The 23931-nt window shown below is 38.5% G+C and overlaps 1 protein-coding gene across 2 annotated transcripts in view; it reads left to right on the top strand.

The window, feature by feature from the left end:
• Window positions 1–23931, top strand: part of mdfic (MyoD family inhibitor domain containing) — a 53393-nt gene that overhangs the window by 4834 nt on the left and 24628 nt on the right. For both annotated transcript variants that reach the window (XM_003221210.4, XM_008111160.3), the window contains exon 3: window positions 12721–12852. In XM_003221210.4, the coding sequence (XP_003221258.1) occupies window positions 12721–12852 (132 nt within the window). The remainder of the gene's footprint in view (window positions 1–12720; window positions 12853–23931) is intronic.

Genomic DNA, 23931 nt, shown 5'->3' with positions numbered 1-23931 from the left:
TTAAATCCTTAAAAAGTTTAGTCCTTGCTGCCTAGAGAAACAGCTGTGGATCCGGGTTGTAGGCGGACTGCGTTGGATAATACAGAACGTTGGAGAAGTGAAGGTTGGATAAGCGAGACTCTAATGTAGATTATCTCCCTTGATGGGGCCCCTGGTGGTGCAATGGGTTAAACCTTTGTGCTGGCAGGACAGCTGACAGAAAGGTTGGTGGTTCGAATCCAGGGAGCTGACTGAGCTCCCCTCTGTCAGCTCTAGCTCCCCATGAGGGGACATGAGAGAAGCCTCCCACAAGGATGGTAAAACATTAAATATGGGCAACGTCCTTGCAGACGGCCAATTCTCTCACACCAGAAGCGACTTGCAGTTTCTCAAGTCGCTCCTAACATGAAAAAAAATCTGCCTCAATATTCTGGGTTATATGACAGTGTGGAAGGGCCTGCGGTCTCTTCCAACCCTTTGATTCTGTTACACTATGGCCCCTTCTACACTGCCCTATATCCCAGGATACGATTCCAGATTATCTGCTTATCCCAGATTATCTGGCAGTGTAGATGCAGACTCTATCAAGGGACTTTTCACCCAGCCATATAACCCGGAATATCAAGGCAGATAATCCCACAGTATCTGCTTTGAATTGGATTATCTTAGTCCACACTGCCATATAATCCAGTGTTGATTTTATACAGCTGTGTGGAAGGGGCCTCATATAATCCAGATCAAAGCAGATAATTTGCCTCTCTAATGGCATCGAATGTTTGCCATGTACAGTATATGTACATTGTGATCCGCCCTGAGTCCCCTTCGGGGTGAGAAGGGCGGAATAGAAATACTGTAAATAAATAAATAAATAAATAAATAAGTAATCTGGGATCAGATTCTGGGATATAGGCCAGTGTAGAAGGGGCCCATAGGACCTTCCACAGAGTCATATAACCCAGAATATCAAGGCAGAAAATCCCACAATATTTGCTTTGAAATTGGTTGTCTGAGTCCACACTGCCATATATTCCAGTTCAAAGCAGAACATTTGGGATTTTATTCAGCTGTATGGATGGGGCCTATGTAACACGATTTTTTTTCTCCAAGTAATTCTGTGATATGTTTTCATCAGAAGCACCAATTTGCAAACTTAATTTAAAGTTGCTCTTGTAAATCTGTGACACTATTACACTTCCTGACCGTTCAAAAGTGGAACTCTATGCCCTGGAGTGTGCTTTTAAACAGAGGCTGGATAGCCATCTGTCAGGAATACTTTGATTGTGCTTTTCCTGCATGACAGAGAGTTGGACTAGATGGCCCATGTGGTCTCTTTCAACTCTATGATTCTATGTAACACGATTTTTATTCCTGGGTTATAAATGTCATTTCCTAATTGGTTCTATCATAAAAACATGGAAAAAAGTTTATTAAACTGAAAAAACTTGTGTTTTTGTGGGACATCCTATAGCACATTTTGCGATAGTTTTTTTCAATGGATATCAACATAGTTTGTGGCAGCCACAAAAATGAAGTTTCTGGAGTATAACAACTACTTTCAAAGTAAGTATAGCACGATTAAACACTTTCAAACCGGGAACAGATATTTTTTTCAAATTTTGTTACATAGTGTAATTCACCTGAAACAAGTAAGAAGTAAATGTCAGCCCTAGTCTCTAAAAATGTCTGTTCACACAGGCAACTGCTCCGGAGTTCAGAGGTAACATTTGTAAACAAAACAGCACACCTGTTTTTTACGTTATGTGTGTGAGTGCCTTCCAGGGGCCCATCCACACAGCCTTAAATCCCAGAACATCAAGGCAGAAAATCCCACAATATCTGCTTTGAACTGGGTTATCTGAGTCCACACTCAGATAATGTGAGATTGTCTGCCTTGATATTCTGGGATATAGGGCTGTGTGGAAGGGCCCCAATGCTTCTTCTACACTAGCATAAAAATCTAGATTATCTGCTTTCAACTGAATCATATGGCAAGTGTAGACTCATACTCCAGTTCAAAGCAGATAATGCAGATTTTATGGCAGAGTAGAAGAGCCCAGGTTGCCTGTAGGCTTATGGCAATCCCATGACTTCCACAGGGTTTTCTTAGCCATGCAGTTTGACACTACAGTAGAGTCTCACTTATCCAAGCCTCACTTATCCAAGTTTCTGGATTATCCAAGCCATTTTTGTAGTCAATGTTTTCAATATATCGTGATATTTTGGTGCTAAATTTGTAAATACAGTAATTACAACATAACATTACTGCGTATTGAACTGCTTTTTCTGTCAAAATTGGTTGTAAAACATGATGTTTTGGTACTTAATTTGTAAAATCATAACCTAATTTGATGTTTAATAGGCTTTTCCTTAATCCCTCCTTATTATCCAAGATATTCGCTTATCCAAGCTTCTGCCGGCCCGTTTAGCTTGGATAAGTGAGACTCTACTGTACTTTAATTCCCACAACTCAGTGATACAAAATCATGAAACTTGCAGTTTTCCAAAGTCTTCTGCTTGTCTACTAAAGAGTGCTGGTGCCTCTCCAAGTTACAAATCCCAGGATGCCATAGCATTGAGCCATTGCAGTTCAAGTGGCATCAAACTGCATTAATTCTACAACATATAAGCCTAGGTTACTGTGGAGCTTTTTTCTGATTCTTCAGTCCTTTAAAGAGCATATAAAGAAAATCAATGAAAGATCAGTCTGAAAGCATGCTTACAATTCACAGGATGTTTACTTGTACTCAAGAGTTACATTGTGACTTTGATCGGTGTAAGAATGCGGAAGCTTGTAGCTTTAAGTATGAGTCTGCAGTTATGCGCATCTAGTTGGCTGTAAGTCTCATTGAGAGGAACAAGCATGGTGTAGTGATTTCAGTGTCAAACTACGACTTCGGAGAATTTGAATCCCCACTTGGTCATGGAAACCCTCTGGGTATTGTTCTCTCTCACCCTCAAAGGAAGGCAAAGTGAAACCTCTTCTGAATAAATCTTACCAAGGAAACCTTGTGATAGGTTTGATTTAGGACCATCATAAATCAGAAATGCTCTGAAGGCACATGAGCTTTCCGAGAAAAATGTATATAGGATTGTAGGCCCGAGAAAGCATGATGTAGTGGTTTGTACATTGGATTATGATTGTGAAGACCGGGATTCAATTCCACATAGGTCACATACAGAAAACTCTATAATAGGTTTGTCTTAGGGTTGCTGTAAATCGGAAATAATTTCAAGGTTCACACCAGAACAGTAGCAAAATGGCTCCAGCATGGCATCTGGCTTCCCTCTTTCTCTGAATACAAACACATGAGGCAGTAACAAATGACTAGCCTTCTGTTAATGTCAACAGCCAAGTGTACAGCTATATCAGTATGTGTGTGTACAGTGGAGTTTCGCTTATGCCACATAAATGGGGCAGCAGAACGTTGTATAAGCAAAAATGTTGGATAATAAGGAGGGATTAAGGAAATGTTTGTTTTTCTAGGCAGCAATGCGCAGTGGGCCTCTCTGCATGCTGGGCATCCGCTGGGAAACACGAGACACAACTGGTGCAGGCTGGATTCTGTGCCTCGGGTCTCGGCCCTCCCAGCGAGCACCCAGCATGTAGAGAAGCCCACTGTGTATTGCTGCCTAGATAAACAGCTGAGGATCCGGGCGGGAGACAAACTGCGTCAGATAATACAGAATATTGAATGAGCAAAGGCTGGATAATCAGGACTCTACTGTATTTGTGTATTTGTATGTGAAACAAAATGATATTAAGTTGCAGAGTTTAGAGTTGCATCCAGACCACAACACATTGAAATATGTCATGGGGAAAACTTCCCATTGGCAAGCTCCCTGAGGTCAGCATGAGGAAATAGGGACTTATTGTCAGTAGAATGCCTGTGGAAGAAGGGCAAAAATCCCTTCACTTACTATTGTGGGCTCCTAGGCCAGGAGTTACAGGTTTTTAAAATCTCGATTTTGTTGCAAGGTGCACTGTTAATGTGATGTTTATTTTTACTCCCTAAGTACTCTTATCAGCTTTATCTTTTTCTACCAAATTTGGAACTTATTGCAGTTATGCATGCCCTAGTTTGGTATGAAGAATGCATGGTTCTCCAGACATTCTTGGATTGCGGCTTCCAACATTCTACGTTGCAGCTCAGTGAAAATTGCAATCTTATATCTGGGAAACCACATCCCTGCACCCTCATGTGTCCAGATTTGGTCATTTGATCATGCTAGTCTGGTTTTGCTACATTCCAGGCTACACCTAAAATTCTTTTTTAAAAAAACACTCAAGGCCTAAGGTACTGTGAGTTGGTACCCTTAAAATTGCCTTTTCCTATGCATGCAGGGCATTTTGTGTAATTCCAGCCCCTTCCACACAGCTGTATAAAATCCACATTGAACTGGATTATATTGTAGTCTAGACTCAGATAATCCAGTTCAAACAGATATTGTGGATTATCTGCTTTGATATTCTGGATTGTATGGCTGTGTGGAAGGGCCCAGAGCTTTCATTGTGAGGTGTGCTGGATCTTGACAACTGTTCTTTCCGATATCAGGTGACAGTCTGGCCCTTTTGGGAAATATTTGCTTGTGCCCTGTTTAGATTTATATTGATTTATGTTTCATCAACTTGTGTTCTACATTATTTTTATGTTTTCCTGCTAGGAAAGGGTTTTATTGCATTGTCTTTTCGTGCTTCTCTCTTGGCAGTTTTCCTCTTGGTGTTCAAAGTCCAAAATCCAATACAGTGGGCCCCTGGTAAGGGAACTTTCTTGTTTTTCTCCAATCCCAAAATCTGCTCTGACAGTTTTCTCAGCCTTCCTTTTCCCTGGGATGGTTTTGAGTGCGCATAGAGGGCTTTAGGGATGAAGTGATTCAGTTCAACTCTTCTTTAGTTTTACTATTATCTTAGGGTCCTTCCACATAGCCCTATATCCCAGAATATCAAGGCAGAAAATCCCACAATATCTGCTTTGAACTGGGTTATCTGAGTCCATACTGCCATATGGGGCTGGGCTGTGGCGCAGGCTGGTGAGCAGCCTGCTGCAATAAATCACTCTGACCATGAGGTCATGAGTTCGATGCCAGCCCGTGGCAGGGTGAGCATCGTCAATAAAAAAAATAGCCCCTGCTCGTTGCTGACCTAGCAAGCTGAAAGATAGTTGCATCTATCAGGTAGGAAATAAGGTACCACTTATAAAGTTGGGAGGCAAATTTAACTAATTTACGACGTTGGAATGAGGAAGTGCCATCACAGTGGATGATGAAGCAGCTGCTCCCCCCGTAGCCAGAATCGAACATCCCCTCAGGAGAAGGTTAAATTGCCTCTGTGTCTGTCTCTGTCTCGGTTCTATGTGTATATGGGCATTGAATGTTTGCCCTATATGTATGTATATAATGTGATCCGCCTTGAGTCCCCTTCAGGGTGAGAAGGGCAGAATATAAATACTGTAAATAAATAAATAAATATTCCAGTTCAAAGCAGATAATGGGGGATTTTATTCAGCTGTGTGGAAGGGGCCCTAGAAGAATCAAACTAGTTTTTCATGGACTGGACCAGCTTTGTGGTTTCCTTTCAGTTTATGGGAGTCCTTGGTGGTGCAGTGGGTTAAACCCTTGTGCCGGCAGGACTGATGACTTGAAGGTTGGGTTGTTGACCTGAAGGTGGCCGGTTTGAATCCAACCCAGGGAGAACGCAAATGAGTTCACTCTATCAGCTCCAGCTCCATGCAGGGACATGAGAGAAGCCTCATACAATGATGGTAAAAACATCAAAACTTCTGGGTGTCCCCTGGGCAACGTCCTTGCAGACGGCCAATTCTCTCACACCAGAAGTAACTTGTAGCTTCTCAAGTCACTCCTGACTTGAAAAGAAAGCTTATGTGTACTGGTTTACTGAAAACCCATGGAGATGGAAACTACTTGTAGTAAAAAGTATTCTACATGTGACCAAATGGTATTGTGTCATTTTCTTAGTGATGGCATCATGGATAGTGCTTCCCAGAATGCTTTGCCTGCTTCTTGCCTTTTTTAACATCAGAGAAGGACTATTCATTTTCCCAAGTCTGCCTGTTTTTAGGATTTCATGGCCTTTAGCTCATTGCATTCTTCTTGTTGTTTTGTTCTTTTTTGGTAAACTGCTTGGGGGATATAATTGAAGGGTATTATAAAAATGCTTACAATAATAACTTGAGCAATTCACTGACAAATTATCCCACAAATGGATCCAGAAGAATGCCAGGCAGCTACATTGTTCATCCTTTGCTTCCTGTCATCGGGGAATGGCAACCATAAATAGTTGCTCATAGTTTGCTGGGTTTTTTTCCCCCATGTCAGGAGTGACTTGAGAAACTACAAGTCGTTTCTGGTGTGAGAGAATTGGCCGCCTGCAAGGACACGGCGTCCAGGGGACATCGGATATTTTATGTTTTACCATTCTTGTGGGAGGCTTCTCTCATGTCTTGGCATGGGGAGCTGGAGCTGACAGAGGGAGCTCACCCGCTCTCCACAGATTCGAACCGCTGACCTGTTGGTGAATTTGGGACAAAACTCAATTCCTATTCATGGCATTCTTTTAATTATCTAAGCAACATTGTATGATGTTCTCATCACACACAAAAGCCTATACATCGCGTGAGTGGATATATGCCATAAAGACCAAAGTAGTAGTAGTAGTTGTTGTTGTTGTTATTGTTTGCCTTCAAGTTGTGTCTGACTTAAGGCAACTCTAAAGTGACCCTATGGCAGAGTTTTCTGGCTGAAAGTGTGTAACTTGTCTATTGTCACTCATTAGATTTCCATGACCAAATGGGGAATTGAAATTTGGTCTCCGGAGTCATCATCCAACTCTTCAAACCACTACAAAATGCTGGTTCTTTATATCGAGAATATTGGTTGACCAAAACTAATCACTATCAGAATTGGAAAAAATATATCTGTCTTTTCTTTGAGCAAGAGCTGTTTACGTATGCACCAATAGGCAATGGATCAACGCAAAGCTCATTTGATTTACCTTTTAAAGCAATTTTTCTCTTGTGTATTTATTTCATTCTGGTGTCCAGGAAGCAAATAATTGCCTCAATCAGCAATAAGGGATAGATACAGGTATATTAATTTCTGAATAGGTTCTAAGGATGCATCTGTATTGTAGAATGAATGCACTTTGACACCACTTTAACTGTCATGGCTCAATGCTGTGAAATCCTGGGAGTTGTAGATTTATAAGGTCTTTAGCTTTCTCTGCCAAATAATGTTGGTTCCTCACCAAATTACAACTCCCAGGATGCCATAGCATTGATCCAGGATAATTAAAGTATTGTCAAACTGCATTAATTCTACAGAGTATATTTATCCCTAGGTTTCTTTTGATATCTTGACTGGAATATCCTTTCTGATGCATCTACATAGCCATATAATCCAGATAGGAGCCCCCGGTGGCTTAGTGGATAAAGCCTTGTGACTTGAAGGTTGGGTTGCTGAACTGAAGGCTGCCAGTTTCAAATCCAACCCGGGGAGAGCGTGGATGAGCTCCCTCTATCAGCTCCAGCTCCATGCGGGGACATGAGAGAAGCCTCCTACAAGGATGGTAAAAACATCAAAACATCCAGGCATCCCCTTGGCAACGTCCTTGCAGACGGCCAATTCTCTCACTCCAGAAGCGACTTGCAGCTTCTCAAGTTGCTCCTGACATGAAAAATAATATATATAATCCAGATTATCAAAGTAGATAATCCATATAATCTGATTTGAACTGGATTATTTGAGTCTACACTGCCATATAATCCAGTTCAAAGTAAATAATCTGGATTTTATATAGCAGTGTAGAAGGGTCCCTAGGTTGTTGATGCTCCTTCCTCCAATGTTCAAGTCTCCTTCCTCTGGGTTTAATTCTGATTTACTTATATCAGTGTAGAAGTTGAATAGATAGGGTAATAACATTCAGCTTTGCCAATTGAAGGCCATTCTATATTGGGCTTTAATCCTTCAGACCAAGTCAGTCATTGTGTTACCTTTGCACAAGAAAGCTCACGGTAGCAATTGACATGTGCAATGTTTTGTCTCAGGCATGACATCTCGTCATATGCCTAAGTGGACGGATTGTGTGGGAAAGGATGCTGGGCTGTTTTCCAAAGAGAGTCAGGGTGAGCTGAGTCATCGCTTGGGTTAGTGTTCAGGTTTATTTGTTTATTTATTGAATGCATAAATTGTGTTATATCCGAGCATTTGGAGCACAAGGGATTAAAGCAAACAAGTACAAAAAATTACAATTAAAAAAGAAAGCATATGAAGCCCGGAAAACAGCCTTTCTGAGCTTCTCTGGTTATGGGAGCCCCTAGATAAGGGGTGTCCTACTTATTTTCATCAAGGGCCGCATCAGCCTTATGGTTGCCTTCAAAGGGCCAAAATCCATGGTTACAGAGGGGCAACTATAATTGTTTTACATAGTAGTTAATGCTTTTTAGTTTTTACCCAGTTTGGATCCTCAAACTGAATGATAACTCTTATCACTTGATTGCCCGGCATGTGGACTGAGGATAATGGGAACTGCAACCCAACAGCTCTTGTGACTCTGAGATTGGGGAAAGTTTAAATGACATTTTAAAGTTGATCATTATATCCACTAACCTTGAATCTTAATCAACCCTTCTATCATGACTAAACAAACAAACTGCATCCTTTCAGCTGTTACGGTATCACAATCCCATCAGCTCTAGTCATGATGTCTAATGATGAGGAATACAAGAGTTGTAGTCCAACACCTGGAGGGCCACATAAAATGTCATGGCGGGCTGGATTCAACCCATGGAACTTGAGTTTGACATGTGCCTTAGATAAAAACATGGATATTATAGTATTCCCAGATTATGAAACTGTTCATGCAAGGGGTGTGTTCAATGATGTCCATACCCAATAATAAGTGTATCTCCAGGGTGCAGGCAAAACATTTCTAGGGGCTCCATTTTAGTAGGATTCAGCCTGTCCATTGTACTTCATTCTAAAATTTCCAATATGGAATTATTCTGTAGTGACTCCTGTCTATTCAGAATAGTTTATATTGATTTTCTGTCCAGTTTGGCTTTTTTTAGAAAACTAGAACTATTACTGTGATGCAATTGAGGTTTAGGTTTTCTTTTAAGTTAGTATTTTGGCTTCTTAACACTATCAGTATATTCCCACAATTCAGCCCATAATGCTAATGTGTTACATTTGTGGCCCTTTGAATACTCCAATTCCTTGTTTAGGATCTCTAATCTGGTGTGAACTGAAAGGACTCTGGAAGGTATGGTAAGCTAGTAATTTTTTCTCTTGTTTTTTTTTATTAAGTTTTCATGACTATTTTTTTAAGGAACTTAGAACTCAATAAAGTAGTTTTTTGGTGGTATGATGTAATTCGATGGAATAAGAGAGGAAATGCGATATGGAACCTTGATTTTCAGTAATACATAGATTTTTTAAGAAAAATAACAGATACGTTTTGGACAGTGTTTTTTTTTTCTGAATCGAGGACTTCAATTTTGGCTTAGTTTTTAGTAATCAGTAAGATGTAAACTTACTGTTTAGTAAACACCAGAGTTTCACAAATGTCATTTTCCAGCATTCTGTATCATACCCTTCTGGTAAAGTTGTTTGGTTTCATGATATGACTAATCAATTTTTTTACTTATTTGCATGGCCTGCTGTTGAGCAAGTTACTAAAATTTAAATATTACTGTTTGGAGCAGTGACTAATACTTTCTGGCAGTTCTGTTGTGCAATTGTCTGATGTTAAACTGCTCATCTTGATTCTAACACAGTTGTGATTTTATTAGTGTCAACTAAGAAATTGCAAAATTTCTGGAAGATCTTCAGTGATAAAAGTGCCAAAGCACAGTTCTCTCTTCATGTCAGTTATCTGTCAAAGAGATATACATCTTTTCCTCTGAAATGAGCACAAACACTATAGCTCCACGTGACTTTGGCTTAAGCCATCTTGGTCTATTTAGTCTACCTTTTTAGTCTTGGATACTTTAGGCTACTTTTAGGACCTGTAGCCTAGTGAAGCAACATGAGCAAGTGGGACAGAGTCAAAATTTTCCACTGGAGCCAGAAAAGCAAGCAGTTGTGTGGTTAAAAAAAAAGTTTGAACAGCTGCTTTTGAACTGTCCAAAAATTCTCGGGTGCCATTCATGGCTCTTCCACACATACACACACACACACATGGTTTACATGAATTGGACCCACGTGTTTAAGGATTCGGCAGCTAAAGTATCTGGAACAGCCTTCCTAAATCTGGATATTTATGCAAATGCTGGTAATACTTTCTCTTTAGTTAGGTTTGCCTACTTTAGACTTGGTAGTCTATGTTTCTGTAGTTACATATCTCCAAAAGTCATGGTCACTATTGGAGCCTCCGGTGGCCTAGGGGATAAAAGCCTTGTGACTTGAAGGTTGGGTTGCTGACCTGAAAGCTGCCAGGTTCAAATCCCACCCGGGGAGAGTGCGGATGAGCTCCCTCTATCAGCTCCAGCTCCATACGGGGACATGAGAGAAGCCTCCCACAAGGATGGTAAAACATCAAAAACATCCGGGCGTCCCCTGGGCAGCGTCCTTGCAGACGGCCAATTCTCTCACTCCAGAAGCAACTCCGGTCGCTCCTGACACGAAAAAAAGGTCACTATTTATAAAGTTGTCAATTCAAGTATGTGTAATTAAGGAGAAACATGTTCATGAGAAACACTTGTAAATTTAATTATATAAATATGACAGCAAACTTTTGTTACTTAAATGTTTCAATGCTTAAATGGAAATATTCTGTCTTGTTCCTCTTTAGTAAGACGGTGGGACAATTCATTTTACAAATTAATTATAATTTAATCTGAAAGGCATATTTTTTAGTGGAAAGTGTACATAACCCTAGCTTTCATTTTTTAAAAGATAACAGAATTGGATGAAATTTTATAGTGGACATAAGGAATATCTGTCCCATTGGTCAAATACGACCTGGGGTAACGATTACTACCAACCTCCCCAATGAAATCCGATCTGATACTTCATGCAAGTATTGGTTGCCATGGAAGTATTTTCTGAAGCCTACTCAGTGTATAGGAATAGGTTAGAGCAGTGGTTCCCAACCTTTGGTCCTCCAAAGATGTTTTGGACTTCAGCTCCCACAATTCTTAACAGCTGGTAAGCTGGCTGGGATTTCTGGGAGCCGAAGTCCAAAACACTTGGAGAATCAAATGTTGGGAACCACTGCTCTAACCTATTCCTATACGAGTAGGCTTCAGAAAATACTTCCATGGCAACCACTAATTGCACAAAGAATTAGATTGGATTGCATTGAGGAGGTTAGTAGTAATAGTTCATGTGTCCTTACGTTTCTGCAAAAATTATTTCACCACCACTTGGCCATACAATTTGGGATAAGCTCCAGTGGTGAGTTTTTCTTCAAGCCTTATTACTGTGTGACTGAGAGTCTTGACGTGTGTTTACTCATGCAAGAAGAACTTTGCTGGATGAGGTTAACATATAAATACAATTTTGCTTGTTTCAAGTTTGTGTAAATGGATGGCATTCAGAAACCTTTTATTGTTGTCAAACTTTTCATGACCCCATCATGGAGATAAAGGGATCCCATTTGGGGTCAGGCCTACAATTTAAGAAGCAGTGGTATAGAGAATTCTATATTGGAGGCTACACAATTGGCTTTCTGTATCTACAGATTCTGCATCCACAGATTCCATAATTCATGGTGTGTGTGTATGCGTGTATGCTCAAAGAAAAATTTGATTTTACCATTTTATTGAAGGGACCCTTTCACAATGTCATTGTATATCATGGTTCTTGAATAGCCATAGATTTTGGTATTCATGGGGGAGTTCTTGGAACCAAACCCATTGGATACCACTGCGTATAGCTGCTATAATGAATAGCCAAGGGAATGCAGCACTTTGACCGACATGGTTGCTGGTTTCTGCATTATGGTCTAGAATCTACATGAAGTTGCTATGTAGAAGAAGCTTGAAATCGAGATATCTAAATGATGGGTATAGTGATACGCAATCATTTTGGCTTCAACAACATATTTCAAAGGAGTGTACTGAGATTCGGAAGCATGAGAAAGTTGGAAATATTTTTGTTGCAGGCCAAAAGTGTTCTCTTAGACCAGTGGTTTTCAACCTGTGGGTCCCCAGGTGTTTTGGCCCACAACTCCCAGAAATCCCAGCCAGTTTGCCAGCTGTTAGGTTTTCTGGGTGTTGAAGGCCAAAACATCTGGGGACCCACAGGTTGAGAATCACTGTCTTAGATGTATAACTCAATATAGAAAGAAGATGGAAAAGAAAAGCATTTTCTTAATCTTGTACAATATTTTCTAACAATCTAAAAATTGTTGTTAGGGTTATTTTTGTGAATAAAAAATCTCTTGGCTAATATTTCTTGTAGCTTTAACCATGTGTGGGAACTGCAATCAAAACAATTGTGGGAAATTTCCAGCGATAAAATACTTTGGAAACAAAAGGGTGAATCTTTATTGAATCAAATCCAAAGCATAAAATATGTTACGCAAGATTTTGAAGCTTTGCTGGCTTCTTTGAAAGCTTGCGTAATATATTTTAATGCATTGGAGTTGGGCCAATAATAGTATCACTGCATGTGGATTTGGGATTTTGTTGTATTTTTCTGTATAGCCAAGACAGCTGCCCCTTAATATATTTTCTACCCCTAGTGTAAATGTTTTTATTGTTAATCTTTGTTGTTCTTTAGAACATTGTGATGGTGACAGAACAGCTGCAGGAGAGCGAGACATAACAGAGCCTTCAAATAAGCAAAGCGTACAAGCCAATACACAAGACCAGCCTGTTTTGGGAAATTGCACTGGTGGTGATCTCATCAGAAGTAAGTATTTTCAGAACAATTTTCTGTTGTTTAGTTGTGCCTTTTTATTACAATCTGAGCACCGATTGTTGATGTAGATAAATCTGACAGATGCATTTGTGAAGTATTATGTCAGTCAAATAAATTTCTTTCCAGGGATATTAATGTTAGTATTCACTATCCAAAAGCAGAACCCATGATGACAGCGAGATGTGATTTCAAGTTGCCTGGTGATTTATGACTATTCTGTGAGGGATTTCTTGGAGTGCATCTACACTGTGGATTTAATTCAGTTTGACACCACTTTAGTTGCCATGGCTCAATGCTATAGAATAATAGGAGATGTAGCTTTACAAAGTCTTTAGACTTCTCTGCCAAGTGTTGGTGCCTCAACAAACTACAGGTAGTCCCCAAGTTATGAACAAGATAGGTTCTGTAGTTTGTCCTTAAGTTGAATTTGTTTGTAAGTCAGAAGAGGTACATTTTAAAGTGTAACTCCAGCCGTTTTACTTTCTTACTTACTTACTATATTTATACTGTGTTCTTCTCACCCCGAACGTGACTCAGCAGCTAACACTTATTGGCAAAATTCAGTGTTGCATCATATACAAATAAACAAATACAACAACTCTAGCAATAAATGGTTAAAATGTATAAATACAATAAAGATTAAACAGATTAAAAACAAAGTGCCTACTTCCACGATCATTACTTGTGCTGCTACATTCAAGTTAGATTTCATATTACACTAATCCCCAAAAGTCTGTGCTCAAAGCCAAGTTTTTAACTTTTTCCTGAAGTCCAGGAGGGAGAGGGCCAATCTGATGTCACTGGGGAGGGAGTCCCATAACCAAGAGGCCACCACTGAGAAGGGCCTGTCTCTCGTCCCCACCAATCGCACTTGCGAAGGGGGTGGGATCGAGAGCAGGGCTTCCCCAGCATATCTTCAGACAGATAAGTTGGGCCAGAACTGTTTAGGGTAGTGGTTCTCAACCTGGGAAACATAGGATATGTGTGTGGTTAGTTTCAGTTTTCTCACATTGATGAAATTTTGGTAGGATGAAAGCTCCAGGGTCTAGAATTGTGCTCCTGATCTTTTTTTAATTGCAGACTATCTGGTAGTTTATTTTTGAAACCTCACGTCTGTGAAGTTTTTCAGCCCTTTTTGTACTGATGAAAACAAAGAACTATTATTTTTTATTTCTCAGAGATGTCTCATGATCATGGCATTATGTTTCCACATAGTCATGTGGGGAAGACAAAAGTGTCAGACTTCCTCTATAGTGTAGGGCCTTCCAAAGTTCGTCTTCGATATCTACCTAAGATGCCTGATTTTAATTATTCTTGTGGATTAACTATGCATCCCAGAGTTCACTTAATTTTGCACCCACCTAAGTATAATTCATATTGAATGTAAAGCAATTTTACTTGGTGCACAGAATTTGCTCTGTTGGTAAGACACAGCTGGACTTTAATACACTATTCTTAATAGCTGAGAATTAATACTAGTCTTTCAGTTCACTAACTCTATTTTTCCAGTGAAGTTTAGGGGTTTTTTTAAGTTGGGAAGGCTGGATTCTGCTGTGAAGTTCTTTGGTAACATGGGCTTCTGTATTTGGCTTGCAAATAAATGGGAGTATTCACAAAAGTACAGTGAATGGAGGAAATAGTCATATGTAAAAACATCCTGTGTGAATCAGAGACAGGATTAGAATGGTGCTGCTTATACTTTTTGACGTGGCACATATTTTTCCTAAATCATCCTAATGGTCTACTAAATGTACTCTGGAGCTTCTCAAATAAATACAAACAGTGTAGTATTGCACTGAAAATTTGAGTCCCTTAAAAGGAAACAGCATTGGTTTGGAGGCCAGTGTGAATGTTGTCGTTAATCACCTTGATTAGCATTAATGGCCTTGCCAGCTTCAAGACCTGGCTTCTTCCTGCCTGGAGGAATCCTTTGTTCTGAGGTGTTAGTTGGCCCTGATTGAGTCATGTCTGGAATTCCTCTGTTTTCAGAGTGTTATTTTTTATGAAGTGTTCTGATTTTAGAGTTTTTTAATACTGGTAGCCAAATTTTGTTCATTTTCATGGTTTCCTCCTTTCTGTTGAAATTGTCCACATGCTTGTGAGCTTCAATGACACTTCCCTGTGTAGTCTGACATGATAGTTATTAGAATGGTCCAGCATTTCTGTGTTCTCCAATAATACGTTGTGTCCAGGTTGGTTCATCAAGTGCTCTGTTATGGCTGACTTCTTTGGCTGAGTTAGTCTGTAGTCCCTTCCATGTTAGTTGATTCATGTCTGGCCAAGGCTGCATTTGGTGGTCCCTATATAGACTTGTCCACAGCTACATGGTATACAGTAGACTCCTGCAGAGATGAGAAGATCCCTCTTGTCTTTCGCTGAACGTATAGAATCATAGAATCATAGAATAGTAGAGTTGGAAGAGACCTCATGGGCCATTTAGTCCAAGTTCTTCCTGATGTTCAGGTGGAATCTCCTTTCCTGTAGTTTGAAGCCATTGTTCCGCGTCCTAGTCTGCAGGGCAGCAGAAAACAAGCTTGCTCCCTCCTCCCTATGACTTCCCCTCACATATTTGTACATGGCTATCATGTCTCCTCTTAGCCTTCTCTTCTGCAGGCTAAACATGCCCAGTTCTTTAAGGCTCTCCTCATAGGGCTTGTTCTCCAGACCTTTGATCATTTTAGTTGCCCTCCTCTGGACACTTTCCAGCTTGTCAACATCTCCCTTCAACTGCGGTGCCCAGAATTGGACACAGTATTCCAGGTGTGGCCTGACCAAGGCAGAGTAGAGAGGGAGCATGACTTCCCTGGATCTAGACGCTATTCCCCTATTGATGCAGGCCAAAATCCCGTTGGCTTTCTTAGCAGCCGCATCACATTGCTGGCTCATGTTTAACTTGTTGTCCACAAGGACTCCAAGATCTTTTTCACATGTGCTGCTGTCTAGCCAGGCGTCCCCCATTCTTTATATTTGCATTCCATTTTTTTCTGCCGAAGTGAAGTATCTTGCATTTGTCCCTGTTGAAGACCAGAGACTCGTATTTTCAACAAGGAAGTTCTTCCATTCTATTGTCATCACTCACATTCTGAGAACAAAGGTTTTTATATTAACGTTTTGTAATTTGCTTGGGTTTTTAAGAACATTTTGCCTTGGTTCCATTGAGATTTTATTGACAAATTTTAATCGCAAGAGTTAATTCTGCATACTTTGTCCAGTATTCTATAGCAATAAGCAATATAAGTAGAAGGTGGAGTAGACATGGGAAATTCTAGTCTCTTATACACTTGTTCAGATTTAATCTTCCTGTTGCTCAAACAGAACTTCAGCTTTGTGATATTTAAGAAAACAAGACGCATCTCCCATATATTCAAACTGTCATGAATAATTGATTAATAATAATCCAGTTCTCAAGATTAAATAGCCTATTATATGCAGAAGTTTTATAGACAGAAAGGTCATTGCCATCCATCACTTCAGCCTCAAATTTATCCTCTTCTTCACTAAATGTTCACCTGGTTCTTTATGGAAAGGGATATTTTCATCCATATGAGGATAAACTTGTGTTATATATTTTACCACCTTATAAGCTTGCTATGGAGTAAGAGAATGAATTTAGTTGAGTGTCCTTACAAGGCCCTCTTCCCGTAGTATTTGAGAATCTAAAGTGGTTATTTTACAGTGTCTTCACCAGGATTCTGAAATCTGATTTTAAATAGACCTCTACTAATTAACTTTTCAAGAGATGCTGGTCCTGTTAATTGAGATGATTCTGAGTAAAATGTATGGTAAGATTTGTGTTTGCTACTTTTCTTGTTTATGTGATCGAGATTTGCAATCCTGTGTATAGTCTGTGAGTAAGTTCTAATGAATATTTGGCTCAGCAGGCAAATAATTGTATTGCATATTTAGTCAAGAGTTTGAAAAAATTAAGGTAATGACAGTGTCGTCTTTCATCAAGACCCAGTTGTCACTTTGAGCACATTTATACTGACCACTTTGAAACAGGTACAGGAAGTAGGGGTGTGCAAATTCTGTTTATGTGTCTCCCCCCCCCCCCCCCCGATTCTGTTTTTGGGAAGATTCTGGGAGATTAGGAGAGGGATCATTCGGATTCGTAATTGGGGATCTGGGGGGGGGGGGCGGCAGAATTCAAAATGAAACAAAACAAAAACAGAATGGATTAATAGAAAGAAGCAGCGTTGGTGTGTAGATAATCACATTGGAAACCTTGGAAGTGCTTCAAGGCCCAGATGGTGATCACACAAACTGCAGAGGTTGGCCTCTAACCAGTTCAAAGAGAGATTTTTTTTTTTAATGCAACCCCTCCCCGGCATGTAAAAGACTGCACATATGCATATTAGCTTTTGGTGTCTGCACAGCAGTTAACTTTCCGCAGAGTTGATTTCTCCATGTGGTGTGGCTTACACAAGAGCACCTTGATCCGTATTAAGGATTTTATTTCGGAATTTCCCCTCTAATGCAACAGACTGCACATATACATATTAGCAGAACACATTCGGTGTACCCACAACAGTTTACTTTCCGCAGAGGTGATTTCTCCATGTTATGTGGCTTACACAAGAGTACCTTGATCCGTATTAAGGGTTTTATTTTGGTTTTTTCTCTGACTTTGATTATCTCAATTTAAAGCCTTTAAAATGTGCTGCAGTGTGTTTTTGTGGCATGCATAGACTAATCACTGTGCACTGATGTTAGCTTGAAACTCCATCAGATCATCAGTGGAGATGTGCCCTAAAAATAGAAAGTCTGGATTTTTATATTCTTTCCAAGTAAGCTGTAGCAAGGCATATATTTAATTTGAAATAGAGGTCTGCTAAATTAGCATTTTCTAGTTAACATGCATCCTTGTGGACCTCATCAAAAATAATGCTACATTTTTACACTAAGATGGACATTTCAAGATCATTTGGGTGGTCATTCATGATAGTTTCCTTTTATCGGTAGTTGCATAATGTAAAAGAAGAAAGAACTGCCAACATTTCTCCTGAAAGAGTACTGCAGAGTGAGCAGATGAGTTGATGTTGTAGTCGTCTGTAATTTTCTGTAGTAATGATATATTCAATTAGCCATATTTAGCATGTGAAATCCAAAATTAGCTACTTTGTCAAAACTGAAGGGCATAGTATGTACTCCTACTACTCTTTTCTGCTTTAAAATTATACAGTTCCAAAATGATCAGTACTTTGAAGAACACTAAAATATTTAAAATACATTATATGGTAATCTCTTTAAGTACCCACAGAGGTATACTTATCCTTTACTGTATGGTGATACTGTACCTATCAGAGATGTGTCTGAATGAAATAGATGTGCTGCAAACTTACATTTGAGTAGTTTGCAGTCTGACCTTACATGGAAAATGTACAAGACCACAAGACCATTATGCGTCTACTTGTCCTCATGTGATTGCATACCATCTTCCAGCCAGAATGGGTAACTGAAACAAGTAGCTTCTTTCTTTTTTAAAAGAATAAGTAGGTGCATACCTGACTTGAATCAGTTTACAGATTTAAAACTCATGTTGTAATCTGTAAACCTGAAGTGGATAGTGTTTCACAGAAATAGTATCCCAGAACTATGGCAATTTCAGGATGTAGATCAAGGGTCCCCAAACTAAGGCCCAGGGGCCGGATGCGGCCCTCCGAGGTCATTTACCTGGCTCCCGCCCTCAGTTTTATAATATAATATTTTTATATCCTTTAAATAATATATTGTATTTACATATAATATTGATAATAATATTATAATGTTATACAATATAATACTAATACCATATAATAATATTAATTATATGTTATATATTACATATAATATTACAGTATAGTGGTATCATTCAATATAGTAATATATAATGCTCATATTGTGCTATGCTAATAATATAATATATTGTATGTACATACAGCTGCTCTGAGTCCCCTTCAGTGTGAGAAGGGTGGGATATAAATGTAATAAATAAATGTAGTAAATGAATAAATAAATAATTTTAGACTTAGGCTCGCCCAAAGTCTGAAATGACTTGAAGGCACACAACAACAACAATCCTAATTCACTTGACTATCTCATTGGCCAGAAGCAGGCCCACACTTCTCATTGAAATCCTGATAGGTTTATAATGGTTACAATTGTTTTATTTTTAAATATTGCATTGTTCTTTCATTGTTGTTGTTTTGCACTACAAATAAGACATGTGCAGTGTGCATAGGAATTTGTCCGTTTTTTTTTCCAAATGATAATTTGGCCCCTCCACAGTTTGAAGGATTGTGGACCGGCCCGCTCCTTTAAAAGTTTGAGGACCCCTGATGTAAATTAACTAAAATCTCAAGGTTTATGTGGCATTGGACCTGCTGAAATAAGCGTCTTGTATGACATGATATTCCTATGTCACATAAGCGTTCATACATGCACACACAGTCCTTTTGCGTCTTCAATATGGATGAATCCCAGGAAGTGGAATTCACCTATGACAAGGATTCCAGAGGTTAATTGAAAATATGAAAAGGAATATAGTTATGTGGTATTAATTCAGGATTGTAATCTAGTAGTTGTGGCTATATAGTTCGCATAATGGCTTCATATTGGGTCATAAGGCTTTTTCTCTTGCTGTGTTTGGCACTTAGTTCAAGACTTCTATAAAAAAGGTATTTCCCCTTGACGTTAAGTCCAGTCATGTCTGACTCTGGGGGTTGGTGCTCCTCTCAATTTCTAAGCCGAAGAGCCTGCATTGTCCGTAGACACCTCCAAGGTCATGTGGCCGGCATGACTGCATGGAGCACCGTTACTTTCCCGCCGGAGCGGTACCTATTGATATACTCACATTGGCATGTTTTCGAACTGCTAGGTCGGCAGAAGCTGGAGCTAACAGCGGGTGCTCATTCTGCTCCCGGGATTTGAACTTGGGACCTTTCGGTCTGCAAGCTCAGCAGCTCAGTGCTTTAACACACTTCACCACCGGGGTTCCTATAGTTAGATATTTTTATTAGCTACACTTATATGCCGCCCTTCTCACCCCGAAGGGGACTCAGAACGGCTTACAAATTAAATTTACATATTATATTAGCATAGTACAATACTGGTAATAAATTACTATATTGTACTGTATCAATATATTGTAATATTATTAATAATATTGCATGTAAAATATAATATATAATTAATATTATATTGTATTATTAGTATTATATTGTATTACAATATAATATGAATATTATATGAATATACAATATGTTATAATTATTATATATTATTGTAAATTATATTGTATATATATATATAAACACACACACACACACACACACACACACACACATATATATATATATATAATTACATTATGCAAATTTTAAATAGAGATCCTATATTTTGAGCAAAAGGTATAATGGATCTTTTTTTTAACAGATTTGTGATTCGATCAGGGCATAAGATGTTGTAATATTGTGGCTCTCTTCAACTCTGCCAGCATATTTCATCTTGAAGATTCATGAGTGTTAAATCAACAACATCTATGAGATGCCTACCATCTGTATGCCTTAGTATCGAGTCAGCCTGTGTCTTGTGGAGATTCCTGTATATTTGTATTATCAGTCCATTTAGGGAAGAATCAATTATTATATGTTGGAAATACATTTATGCTATGCATTTTTTGAAAAGTTAATATCCACTTTTAATTTAATTGAACTGTCATCTTTTTTAAAAAAAAACAGCAGCATGTATTTTGTTATGGCATAACAGTACTCTAGTTCTTCAAAATGTTGAAGATAAAGGAAAATGCTCTATTGATAATCATTGTCAATTCCACAAGACAAGGATTTCTGAGTACCACATCTTCTGCTATATTGAAACTATGTGAGCATAATGATTTTAAAGAGATTTATATCTTCCTCTGTGAACTGAGAGGAGGATCAGAATTTTAACTTGCAAGGGGGAAAATGCAGCATGGATAATTTCATTCCATTATGGCAGTCTTTATGGTCTCCTCAGCAAATGTTCTGATAAAAAATACAAGTGCAACCCCCCCCCCCTTCCAAGTTTGGAAATGTGTAGGAGACTTGTCACCCCTTCTACTAGCAGGAATGCTGTGACTGATAGAGGACACTGAGATCACATGTGTGTTGCCTCTGGTGCCAACAAACTTGCACTACTTCTTTTTACTTTTTCAAAGATCCTTGCCTAATAATTCTTATTTCACGATGGACAATTGTCAGAGTACCTTCTGATGTAGTAAATATTGTGTTAGGCTTTGCTGTTGTCTATTGCTATCAAGTTGATTTTGACTTCCTTGGCTTCCTCGATTGAGTGTATCCATCTGGTCTTCCTCTTTCTCTATTGTCTTTTCCAGTGAATCATGTCTTCTCATGATATGACCAAAGTATGACAGTCTCATCTTAGTTATCTTGGCTTCTAAGCAGAGCTCAGGGCTGATTTGATGCAGGGAATCATTCATTTGTCTTTTTGGCAGTCCAGAGTATTTGCAGAATGGTCCTCCAACACTCAATCTCAGATGAATAAAAACTCTGTGTTGTTGCAGGCTTTCATGGCCGGAATCACAAGGTTGTTGTGTGTTTTCCGGGCTGTGTGGCTATGTTCCAGAAGCTTCTGGAACATGTCCACACAGCCCAGAAAAACACACAACAACCCAATATAAACTCTTCTTATCAGTTTCCTTCACTGCCCAGTATCCACAATCACACATAAAAAATTGAAATGCAATAGTATGAACAATCCTGACTTTGGTATTCAATTATGTAGCCTGGCCTTGCATCACACATTTTAGTGCAAATATTAAGACACAAATAGTGTTCAATTCAGCAAGTATTGCAGAATGTCACTCAAGGCACCTGTCTAGTTCCTTCATGATTAAAATTTGATGAAATTGTTTTGTACTTTTGTATGAATAAACTGATAATGTTGCCTATCAGAGAATTCCAAGCACTTTGCCAAACTGCACATCCAAAGATTTAATTAGGATGTATCAGTTGTATTTTATGCTTTGAACTATGTAATATTGATATATTTGCAGTCTTCTCTCAACAAGCACTACACGACTGCCATCTTTGACAGCCCTTCTAGCCTATCTAATGTTGTTGGCTATACTTGTGTGTAATGGTCTAGTTGGTATAGTATTTTGGTACTGTAAACTTAAAGTACAGTCGTAAAACAAATTAACTGAGAAAACAAAAAATAAAGGAACATGTACTGGTATGTAAAAGGGAAACAGAATAAAAAAATCCTTAGAGGAATAACCACCTGCCTTGCCCTGAGACCTCATAAATTTTTATGTGACAGGAAACAAAACACCCTTGATAATGTGATTAATGAAGGTGTAAGATGCTGATCAAGAATACTAATGTGTAAAATGTTAGGGAGACTATAAATTAGTGTTATAAAATGTTGATCACTGTTGTAATTGGTCATTAAATTAGTGGTTCCAGTTAAATATAGTGAACGTGTTGAAAACTAGAGGTACAAATAATCATTTCTTCTGTATCTTCTGTTAATGTAACTTCAATATTGCTTCCTGGAAATTACTTAGTACGCAATACACAGAATTTTTGATTCTCATGTTGAATTGCTATGGTCAGAAATATTTTGATCAAGATGACTGTTAAAATGAAATTTCAGAAATTATTGTTTTACCAGTAATACAATAGATAATGAGTTTCCATGTTGGGGATAGAAAGTTGATGCAGCCCTTGTAGAGTAAGATAGCTTGTATTTGAATGTGTATGCACAAGCTTGAAGAATTGTGCAATATTAAGATTTTTCTCCACATCTATTTCTTCTGAAAACAGTTTGGAAACATATTGAGCTTTTCTTATTTGGAAGGTAAAGCATTCACTGCACTTGGATTGCTGCTACTTCACAGAATTTCCATTATCTGGAACTATCTGAAACACATCTGTTCCAAAATAATTCAGATAAGGGATATCCAACACTTAACATTATGCTGTCAAAATACCTGTTTTTTTTTTTTTAGAGGAACCATCATATTGTAGTTATCTTTTGAATATAACCTCTATTAAAACTTCAGCAACTACTGAAGGTACTTAACTTTTGACAAAGAAACAGCACATGGAAACATTAGTCTTTTTGCCCTTGGGATACCTGTCTTCTAACAATTGTTCATTGTAATTTGTTTTATTAGAAAATTGCCTTCCATACTATATCCATCCGATAATATAAGTATAGTTAAGATAACTAGTTTCATAAATTCTTTTACCTGGGTAAATATTTGGGTTTCAATGTTGTGGTGCAGATTCATTACAGTTGTTCACTTTGTCTCACTGAAAAATTAATTAGCACTGTCCATAGTTTAGCAATAAAGGGTTGATATTCTCATGGGTAATAACCATCATATCATAGCTCTATATGATCCATGAAAATATCCTACATCAGGATTCCCCAACATGCTGTCCTTCAGATCTCTTGAACATGATGCCATTGCCTTTACTTAAAATGGTGGGAATTGCAGTTCAACCCTTTTAGAGAGGATAAGGAAACTGATGTGCGTGTTTCTGCGATTTCTCAAAGGATTGGTACAGATTTGCCCCCAAAACTACTGTGTTCACCATTTATCTGTCTGTCTGTCTCTACCTAAAAGAAAAATGATACAGTATATTTTGTGTTCTGTTCATGGGTTAAGCTCCATCCGAGCAAATGGCAGAGAGTTGGACCCGATGGTTTTTGTGGTCTCTTCCAGCTTTATGATTTTAATTTTAAATATGAGCCTTCCAAAAAAAAAGCAGTTTGCTATTTTGCTAAAGCATTTATTCATAAAGGAAATCCTGTTTTATCATAATCTATTTCTTGTAAAACATGAGGTGTTCCTAGAAAATAGTTGATGGCTGGTAGTTGGTACTTCTGTTTTCTTTGTAAAGTCAGCATGGCATAAAAAAGTCAGTGTGAAAAAAATATTTTTTTAAAAGATGGATTGTACCTTGATCATTTCTTGTTGTTTAGTTAATGTATGCCTTCTGTGATGCAGAAGGTGCAGTATATGCTACTTATTTCCTAAGAAATATTCAAAAATAATTGCTGACAAAAGCCACTTTAGAG

Source organism: Anolis carolinensis, chromosome 5 (assembly GCF_035594765.1).
Source record: "Anolis carolinensis isolate JA03-04 chromosome 5, rAnoCar3.1.pri, whole genome shotgun sequence".
NCBI lineage: Eukaryota > Metazoa > Chordata > Lepidosauria > Squamata > Dactyloidae > Anolis > Anolis carolinensis.
Note: the sequence above shows the minus strand (reverse complement) of the source record. Positions and strands in the feature narration are given on the sequence as shown.